Here is a 10,819-nt window from a genome sequence, read left to right as displayed (position 1 = left end):
GGTACCGTTTTCTGAGGTGAGTATAGTTGGGTAACATTGTCCCTTAAATTTCCCTTTGTATGAGTACCCCAAAAGTACTTGTGGTTTGGTCGGTCAGTCAGTCAGTAATAGGCACAAAGAGGGGAGCATAGTAAAAAAGAACTTTTGAGACTAGCGATATTTTAAGAGTACAGATGAATATTTTGCGAAAAGGGAGAAGATTTTAAGTGGATTGAGTCCATTACAAAGGAATTCATGAGTCCATCACATGTGAAATCACAAGTTTATCGCAAGGTCGCAAGAACAATATAACATAGAATTAACTATGACATGTCCTTAAGGGATTTCCCTCACGCTATTTTATTTGGAAATCCTATGACTCGAGTTGCGATTGAGTGACTTGCGATTGGCAGGTGATTGACATGCGAGGACTTACAACTTATTCCTAACGATGCAGTATGTAGTTACCGTTTAAAGTCTCAAGTTCTACGTCCACGAATGACCTTAGCAAATATGCCTTCTCTGGGAATATGTGACACCAGAATCTGACGTCACCATCTTGAGAGCAGTTGTTCAAGAGAAGGGAACCTTCTAAGGTTATCTGGAAGCAGTCGTTGTCTCTCAAATCAGACATCTCCATTGAACCATCCGGTAGATTCAGCGTGCCGATCACAGTGGTGATCCGTGCATCAGGGGCGGCAAAGGACCAATATAAATGTGCCTTGCTCGTCATGGAGATAGACGAGGCGGAAGGACACTGAAGTGTTAAATTTTTACCAGGTTGTAAGGTACATGTTCTACCCTCAACAGCGATGCCTCCATCCAGTAGGAAATAGTTTCCTGAACAATGAAAAACATAATTGCGGAAGAGATTGTGATAATTTGTCAAATGCAAGTATTATAATTCTTTTTGCAAGATGTAAGAAGCGTATCTGCAATTGTTTTTCATAAGCTTAGGAAAACGTCTTTATTTACTCGAGCAACAGACTCTTCTCAAGTCGGTGTTAAATGTCGAGCCCGTCACCAGTCCTTCACGACTCCGGATGCAAGTAACAGTTGATGGACAACAGCATAGTAATGCCTTTGTCATTCTTAGGATCAACTAAGCCCCGCACTATATGTTTTGACCAATCACAGCCGTGATTAAGTTCCTTTGTGAATTGAGGAGCACGTGTTGTTATCTACGTGGGGAGTGAAGGGCATATGAATCGGTCTATAAGAACTGCAACTGTGATAGTCCCAACTTAAATAATAAAAAATCTCCTCAGAGTATTGTACCTATAACTCGGACCTCGACATCTTTATAAGAATAATTTCCAACAGCGCAACGATACACCCCAGCATGGTCATCACCAACTGACTGAATCACCAAACCAAAGTCACTGGCGAGATCGAATTCAGGACTAGAATCGACGACATCAGTCGACAGGCTGTAACTGAGGACCTGTCGACCTGGGTTGTCGACTTTACTCCACTCCACCTCACAAACTGTGTCGCCCGGTGTCCAGCTCAGGCAAGGGAGTATCTGCTGAGTGTCTTTCGCCGGGTAGAACAATCCTTCTGAGGCCTTCAAAGGATCATCAGTAGGCTGCTGCTCGTCTACGATGAAAAAAAAAAACACGACCTTCATGAATATGAAACTAATGTATTGAATGATCGCAGTCAATTCACCCTGTTGTTTTTCTGACCTGCAGTGACTGGTGATTTGAATTGTGATAGGATCGATTTCAATTTGGGTACACTATTTCTTTATAGTAAAACAAAACAAGCAAAAGTAAGAATTACCCGAGAGAGAGCCGTCGGTAAAGCAATTCTGGGGCGAACCGTCTTGTTGGAACACGTGACACCAGAATCTCTGTGTATCTTGTACGTCAGTCAGGGAGTTGACTGTAAGTGAAGCGTCGCTACCAATGCTGTAATCGGCGCCATATTGGATCTGTATGGTAACACCTTTAGGGAAACGCGCAGCAATGATCTGTGTATCTGTAGTGACGCCCTCTCCCGTTGACCAATACACTACGTCTGGTGTCTGTGATGTGCATGGGCAGGGTAGCGTTTGCCTTGTTCCTCGCTGTAGACTTTGAGCAGATGACGTGTCATTTGGACTCGCCGGGAACATTTTACCTTGAAAAAGATTTTAAATACTAGTTTTATCACATGCGACTTTTCGCAAAATCTAGTTTTAAACATGAACACGGTTAGAAATCAGCTTGCTTGACCAGCCAAACCAACCTGTGGTAGTTGTGCGCTACAACGTACCCCCTCAACGGTGACATAGACGAAAGAAGCCGGTATTGAAAGACAATGTATCGCCATTACTTAACCGTCACCCGCGCTCAGTAGCGTCCGTCTTGCCATGCCAAGCTCACAGACACTAATAAAGGTTTGTAAATGCAACATTAATCGGCGTGCTCTGCGCTCCATTTGGCAAATGATTTGCGCACGCGAGCCATTGTGTGCACGCGATGTGTCCTCCACTGGATTCCGTAAAGTTGACAACAGCGCCATGCAACTGACTAACACTTAGCACGTTGCATATCAGAAGTACGTGCAGTGGTCTTACCTATGACGTGTAGATATATTCTCCGAACCCTGAATCCAGTCTCTTGCGGTATCACTTGGCACAGATAACTCCCTTGGTCAGCTTCTTCGACACCTTTAATGAGGAGGCTGAAACCAGACAAGAAGGCATATCTCTCACTGGCTGGAAAGTCTCCGGTCGAGGAGCGGCTGAGCAGACGGACCTTTGATGGGTCGTCTATACTGCTTCCCCGGTACCAAATGACGCCGTCTGTTTTCTCTCCAGAACGGAACGTTGGGCAGGGAATTCGGTGCCAAAAGCCTTGCTGCAAGTAGGCTTGGGTGTTGGACAAGCCAAAGGCAAGTTCAACGTTTTCACCTAAATTTAAAAAATAATAAATCCAATGCAAGCCAAGCCAAGTAAGCAGGCTCCAGACCAATCTAGGTCAAGAGCCACCACCCTACCCCCCCCCAAAAAAAAACCGAAAAAAGTAAAAACAATCAACATTCAATTAGAAGATCAGTATCATGTTAGATACTTGAGGCCATATTTTAATGTTATAGAATGCCTTCTGTGTTTGGTCTATTTATTGTTAACAAATGCATAATTTTTGTATTGCTGTAGAAAATAGCAACATAAAAAAGAAAACAAAAATGTCCTTTGTATAGACAACAGATAGCGTCTTTAGAGAGCTCAATTATTTGTTTGATTTTGAAAATTTAAAGCAATACAATCAATCAACCAAACATACGGGGGAAATGGGTTAAGGGCTATAGAAAATAGATAGACAGGAGGAAAGAGGCAGAGAATTATTAATTACGAAGTCACTAAAATAAAGAAAGGTCTTTCTACCGCCTTGTACTAAAATGCCAGCGAGCAGACAATATTAATAAGCTATTAGGAAATGTTGCTTACATAGGGAGAATTCCAGTGTGAAAAACCATAAGTAGTTAGAACATTTACTTTCTTTCATCGACCTAAGATGGATGCAAAGAAAAGGGGAAAAACGCATGCAGCTTAAAGAGGTTGTGGTTCGCTGGACATGTCCATGTTGTGGTTATATGTAGCTTAAGATATGATTACATAAAACAGACTGTTGTTTCTTTCATGAAATGAATACAAAAGGTATTTTGAGAGCTGTTTCTTATGTCATGTCTAGGCCCAAAAGTGCAATTTGTGTAAAAATCGTTGGGGGCAGCAAACAAATCACAGTTAAAAAATAATGACGTCATAAGCAGGACTTGCAATGTAGCGTTCTTGCGATTTTTTTTGGCAAATCACTCCACGCATTTAGAGGTTTTTGTTTACAATAGGTCTCAATTAAGCGATATTTTGTATGGGAAGCCACGTGCTGCATACATTCAACCGTAGCTGGCAACAGCTTTCCCCCCCACCCCCCCCCCCCCCCCCAAAAAAAATCGCATTGACTTTTTGGTAGTTTCTGTTAATTATTCAGTGTTTTGATAGTTACACAATGTTTGTAATTATAGTTTGTGGATTGTTCGTTTGTGTTTGCCCCAACCACCAACCATAGTAAAAGAAACGTCTTTCACATGAACATCATTGATCATTCACGCACGCTATTTGTTGTGCACCCTGAACAATTTAACTATGAAGCTGGAAATTCGGGGACGAAATTGTGACGCTCGTAAAAGTTTTGGAATTTAAAAATATTTATATTTAATATGTGTACGGGTAGCGAGCGCATCAAACAAGGCTAGGCCAAGGCTGCAACCACACCACTAAGAACACTGAGCGCCGAGATTAAATTTATGTTTTTCTTTGAATTTCCGCCAAACGGATAGATCGCTGATATAAATGATGCGCTCATTGCACAGCCTTTACATTTTATACGGGAAGACTATTTATATACGGTCTTCTTTGCTCAAAAGAGAATTTAGAATTGCTACTCGCCTGTACAGAAAAACAACGGCGGTACCGTACTGACGCCTGTCGCGACAGTAAATTTAAGCGACCGCAGTAGCGTACACGGGGGGTGGGGGGGGGGGGGGGGTGGGGGTGGGGGGTAGGGGGGGGGGTTCCCACCTTTTAAATTGGGGCGCTCTTCAAAAAATGACCATTATTATGCATACTGCAAATTACATACCCATTTTCACGCCGCATTGTAATGATTTTTTAGTGGGTTTTCTTTTTTTGGAATTTGGAATGTCACAACCATTTATTGAAATAATTGCTGAACAACAATGTTGTGACAAAAACCCGCCAGGGGAGAGGGCAGAGTGCCCCCTCTGTCACCCTCTCTGGACACGCCACTGAGCGGCAGTGTGATGAGCTGTCTCCGGCCCAGCCCGAGCAATTTGTTTCCCCAAACGACATCCGCATGGGGGTGAACGCCATGACATTTTAGACTTTACTTCTCTAACAAAAATGATAAAAAAATATAGAATAAAAAACAAAGACATTAATTTCAATGTAATCAAATTCTGACTTTATTACTCTCAGAAAAAAAAATCTCCAAATGCCTCAGATAAGAAAAGAAAGAAAAAATCGGGTAAAAATGATGATTCGAACCCATACCGCTAGGATCCGTCGCGTTATAAATTCACAACCCTATCAACTGAGTTAACGAACTGCTCGATAAATCCAGGAATTCATGGTAATATATGCCTGCGTACGTATGACACAAGTATCGTAGAGGGCGCTCAACAACCATGAAAGGCGGGGTTGTTTGGGAAAACAAAATTATCTGAGTAGCCCGCGCCCGGCCCGGGCGTGGATCCATATCCACAGAAGGGGTTGCGGACGGGACCACAAACCAAAGTGCAAAGTGCACGTTGGAGAACTGTTTTGTATGGCTTCAAAGTTCACGTTTGTCTTTGTTCAAAGCCTTTAGAATTTAATTCGACAAGAAATAACTGCGATACTGATTATAGTTAAGACTGTTTTGGAACCACTCATCTATGGCCAATCTTGGAGAAACGTAGACCCATTTAAACTTGGCTATGCTCCGTTCATATTCCCGAACAATCGAAACTCAAATTTCTACAGTACACGTTCGAGTAGGCTTCATTTTCCCCTCGAATTTCTTTGGATATGATGACAGATTGTATGCCACTGGAAGTTCCTGGATAAACACGTATGTAGGTACTGAACATATAGTGCTCGTTATGTTTTGGGACTGTTACTTGTAAGTGAATGGTTTGCAACCGGGATTTTGATTTTGGTATTGTACCCGGAACTTGGATATGTAACGACGTTTACGCGTAAACGGTACATGTACGAGTGGTCTCATGCAGGGCCTAGTTTGCAGCTTGTTTTGGTTAACAATAAAGTAAACAATTTCAAGCTCAAATTATTCACGTTGTGAAAATTAAAAATGGTTCCAATTAAGAAGGAAAGAAAACATAAAATGACTACTTTTTGTGTGGTGCACGTATATGTAAAAAGCACCAGGCAACGTGAGGGAGTTGACCGGAGCTTGTGACACTGCTAACCGTACAACATTACTTCTGGGACACGGCCCATCGACCATATCCACTGCCGTGATACGTGTCGTACGCGTATTGGAATATGGACCAACGATGTGTCGTCTCTTTTGACTAGTTATTCACTAGAATAACTTGAGGATTGTCCGCAAATCATGAAGACAATTGTAGTAGGATTTGTTATGCTCATCTGAAAATTTTTACAACAAATGTATGATAGGCCTATTGCAAGTCCTTGGATAAAACAGTTTGATTTTTAACGGACCAGTGTTTGCAGCTGAATCAGTTGCAGTATCTTTGTTTTCGCTGGTCTCTTCTTCGGGCAGTTTCAACTCAAACTTAGTATGGAATAGCCACGAGGAGGTCAGCATTTCCCTGTTCAATTTACTCACAAAAATGTTATGAAAAGGAATTGTTCATCTCTGTCACTCTCGGAAAAACAAAGTTGCCATTTTTCACTACAGTGAAACGCTGATATACCGAACACCGCTATACCGAACATTCGGCTGCACCGAACATCATCCTTGGCTCCCGGTTTTAATGTACAAAACATACCGAACGTTGTTGTTGAAAATAGTCAACAGATTAACAAAAAACTATCGGTTGTACATGATAAACAGTTAGGGCCACCTTTAATTCTCGAAAATCACACAACCCATAGTTAGATCGTGTTTGAAAGTATAAGAGCGATAGATGGCCATTATTGCCTCAATTGTTAAAACAAAAGGACGTTCAGCATTCCACAACCTCTTAAATATTGAAATGCATGACACCACACTGCACAACGCTGAATCAGTGTACACGAAAAGAGGGCCCCTTTAATGGCGAACGCATTCTCCTTGCATTCACAGCACCTGCCCCGTGATGGATTACAATTTACATAGGTCGATTGCACTGCAGCGATATTTCTGAGGTCTGTTTTTTTATAGAACAGGGATATGATTTACGATGTTGTTAACGGATTAACATAAAAACGCGCCTGTCTGGTCGCTGGTAACTACAATCGACCTTTTAATTTGCCTTTTAAGGGGCCCCCTGTAAGTGTATATTGTTAGCGTACTCCGATTACAACATACAACCCATTGACACAATGACACAATGACCCAAACGAAACTAAGAATTCAGGCCAAGGAAAAAAAAAACATGTTTTGCGTCCTTCTTTTTGAAAAAAAAAGGAAGGAGGAGGCCCTTTTTTTTACTTTTTTTCCCTTTCAAAATGGCTGCCTGACCGGGATATTTTTCAAGATGGCCGCCAACTTTGTCCTAATGGCCGCCACTTAGACTCAGGAATGACATACCAGCTTTATATGGGCTAGATGCAACAGACAAAGAGGCAAGAGTGAGGCCACGGTTGCAAATGCATAATTTTTTTTCATGCTAAAAAAAGAGGCAGCCTCCAAAAAGGTAGCGGGTGAGGGCGCTAAACATTTTTTTTTGGCCTTAAGACTCCATCTAAAAAGTACGTGTCACATTTTGAAACGGAATGATATTTAGATTCTCTTTGGCCTGTAGGGAAACTTTTTGGGGTGAACATAATGCTTGTCTTGATCATCTTCTGTGTCAGTGGTATAACAGTGTCATTTTGACCCAGAAGTGTCATTATGACTATACATAAATCACATACGTTTGAATCCTTTTTCTGGTTCAAATCCCACCCGAGCTTCTTTAGAGTGCATTTTTATTGTTTTATTTTTTTTATTTTATAGGTTTATGGCAATGCGGGGAAAGATTCCATGAAATTGCATGCATAGATACCAAAAACAAAATGCTTGGTGAATCCACCGATGAGCAACAGATGTGAATTTTTGAAAATGCAAACACCCTTTCAATATGAGAGCCTTAATTGATCTAAGAAAATAAAAATCACACACGTGTGTTCAATGCTTTCAGTGTCGAAAAAACCATCCCCATGCAATACGATTTGTGCATTTATTCCCAAAGACCCCGACCCCCATGCATACGAGTGTGTATTTGCCTGCAATCGGGGACCTCCTTTTGTCCCTCTTTTGTCTGTACTTTTTAGGAAGATCTCCCGCATGTTTTGTATTCATCGCCTAATTGGGGACCCTTCTTGAATTGGGGACCCTATGGTCCTCTATTGTTCAAAGTTCCCTTTTGAATGCAAAAACAAACTCACTCCTCAAAACAATCATGTCACTCTTGATTTTTTTTTTTTTGTATTAAACAGAAAGTTTGGAAGACACTTCAAGACATGACATTTACATAGGAACATATGTTTTGAAAATATCAAATCCTATAAACTGTACGGAAATTATGAGATGCCCTTATTTGGTAAAAGTTTTTAAAGACACTTTTCAAACGTTTAAAATGTTGTGATGTCATTTAATGCACAATATTTCAGTTTGACAGTTGCTGTTCAAAGTGCAGCTAGAAAAAAAATCTAATTCAAAACTTTCTGTGCATAATAATGTTTGCTCATTCGCCTACTGTCATAACATCAAGAATTATCCAAAACTGAAAATGTATCACTGACAGCAAAAAAATGCCGAATTTTAGCAAATTTTGACGAGGAATCAGCCGTAGCACTGGAGTTTCTGCCTTGAATGATGTCACAATTATTTTGTCACGAATATGAGCAAACAAAAAAAGCACAATAACACCATTGAAAATCACAATAGAAAGGTTGAAAATTAAGTTAAACGGAACACAACAATTTGCGGTGATGCATTTAAATAAATCTGTTACATGGCCACTGCGATACTGAAATGCGCACCGTATGTTAATATTAATACTGCTCCAAGCTACACCAGCACCATGCATGCACAAATGCACATTATGTTGAAAACCTCACCGCCATTGTTGGGACATGTATGCTGAGCTGTACATATCTCCAATGCAAATAGCATCAATCTGACCAGTATTTTCCTGATGCATGAAGTCAGGGTTAACGATACATTATTATATTCTACTTCAAAATATTATTTCGTGAATTTAAGTCCAAAGGTCTATCCAGTATTTAATAATTAACCGCGAATTAATACAACGAGGAGACAATTATCATAAAAAAGGCCTCACCCCACTTAGATTAAAGCTCTTCATATGGTTGCATTTTCTTTTCTTTTTTTCTTTTCTTTTGAAACACTGCCAGTGTATTCTAGGACCACTTTCATCATATTTAGATTGTTTCAAGTCATTTAATATAACGTACATTGTTATTTCCGGGAGTCGATGGCGTCTTCGTTTGTTTTAGGAAAGGTTGCAATACATTAGTAATGGTAATCATTGTTTTAGTGCACCACTCCCTTGTAGACCCATACCCATCCCCCATAGGAGGAATCCAATTAGTCTACTAACAAGTTTTACTCACCTAGTGTTGACCACAGGGGTGCCAACGTGGCCCGAAATAGGGGAACAATGAATCTCCATTTAATCTCCATTTAATCTCGTAGAACAATTTATTTTGTATTTGAATTCGAATGTTTTTTGTTTTTTTATTCCACACACATTTTTGTATAAAAATATCATAATTGCAAGAAATTAGATTTTATGTAAATTCATTTATTTTCCGTATTATTTTTGACGGTTGTATTGTATTATTTTTTTGTAACGTCGGGAGTGGCTGAGGCTGGTCCCCACCCTACTTTTGATTGAAGTGATCGGGAACCAGCTGTAGTAGCTTCATTTGTCTGTACGCTTGAGCTCTGAATATTTTACATGGAGAATGCCCACCAGTACATTACACGGAAGCATGTAATGGCACTGTATAAACAATGACGTGCCACCGTGTGCATACGATAATTCCTCTTAGACCCGTTGTCTGTCCTGTGCGCACAACTTCCTTCCCACTTTCCACCAACCAATTTAAGTTCATACACGAAAGCTCAACTGAATAGTCCACGCAAACTACTTAATTTTAGAAAATGAGCCGCAAACCAAAGTGCAACAGAATGTGTTCACCTCAGCGCATTTATATAAAGTCCCTATCATAACATATAGTCCTAAAAAATCCAAGTGATGGAAATATACCCAATTTGCATAAATCGGTAATACCTGCAATGTAATATTCAGCCCTTCTAGCAACATTTTCCTTTCTCTCCCCACCCCAGATAATAAAATAAACAATGAGGGCGCGCTTACAGAGGTCTAGAGCTGTGGGTTTTCCCAGAGCTGTGGGTTTTCCCAGAGCTGTGGATTTTCCAGAGCTGTGGGTTTTCCCAGAAGTGTGGGTTTCCCAGATCTGTGGGTTATCCCAGAGCTTGTGGATTTTCCCTGATCTGTGGGTTATATACAAACAAAATAGCATAACTGAATTTCCCGGAGTCTTATGGGATTTTTCAAACCTGAGTCTCGGGCTTTATATTTTAGTGCAAACCAAGTGGAAATGATTCTACACGGTGCTTTTATAGTTCACATAGATCGTTTGCACTACAGCCATCTTGGAAGTGTGTACGTTTATTGTACAGGAATACACATGAATTTGTTTCTGTATTCAATAGGGGAGGTTGAACAATAGAGGACAATAAGGTCCCCAATTCCCGAGAAGTCCCCAATTTGGATTTGTGTACAAAACATATGGGAGGTCTTCCTAAAAAGTACAAACAAAAGAGGGACAATAGGGGGTCCCCGATTGCAGCCAAATACACACCTGTATGACCGTACATTTACTGTTAATGAATTAACAGAAGAAAACACACCTTCATGTTGGCTGCTGAATGCAATCAAGCTATCGGATTTGATTTCATGTTCATGGAACACATTACAGGGACCCATGTTTTCCCAAAGGCCAAAAATGCGCGGGGGGGGGGGTGTTCTAGGTTGGGGGAAAATGTCTACCGGCTTGGTGTGGAAATAGGACATAATTGAAACAATTACGTGTTAGAGGAAAGAGATAATCACGGACGGACGGACAGGC

The 10,819-nt window shown here is 40.7% G+C and overlaps 1 protein-coding gene across 1 annotated transcript; it reads right to left on the bottom strand.

The window, feature by feature from the left end:
* Nucleotides 1-424: 424 nt before the first annotated feature.
* On the bottom strand, nt 425-9,333 carry LOC119732015. Its single transcript, XM_038205376.1, has 6 exons — nt 9,275-9,333; nt 8,759-8,832; nt 2,543-2,878; nt 1,765-2,103; nt 1,258-1,578; nt 425-819 (listed from the first exon to the last, which is right to left on the bottom strand). Exons 1-6 carry the CDS (start codon nt 9,331-9,333, stop codon nt 425-427), a joined length of 1,524 nt encoding a protein of 507 aa, XP_038061304.1.
* Between the last annotated feature and the right edge of the window lie 1,486 nt (nt 9,334-10,819).

This window comes from Patiria miniata, unplaced genomic scaffold (genome assembly GCF_015706575.1).
Source record: "Patiria miniata isolate m_02_andy unplaced genomic scaffold, ASM1570657v1 HiC_scaffold_1, whole genome shotgun sequence".
Lineage (NCBI taxonomy): Eukaryota > Metazoa > Echinodermata > Asteroidea > Valvatida > Asterinidae > Patiria > Patiria miniata.
This window is presented reverse-complemented; position numbering and strand designations above follow the sequence as displayed.

Bases quoted from the DNA above. Each gene is read 5' to 3' on its own strand.
- LOC119732015 (XM_038205376.1), bottom strand. From the start codon at position 9,333: ATGGAGATTCATTGTTCCCCTATTTCGGGCCACGTTGGCACCCCTGTG. The intron at 8,833-9,274 runs GTGAGTAAAACT...TTCATGCATCAG, and splicing joins ACCCCTGTGGTCAACACTAG to GAAAATACTGGTCAGATTGA. The intron at 820-1,257 runs GTACAATACTCT...TTCATTGTTCAG, and splicing joins TGTCGAGGTCCGAGTTATAG to GAAACTATTTCCTACTGGAT.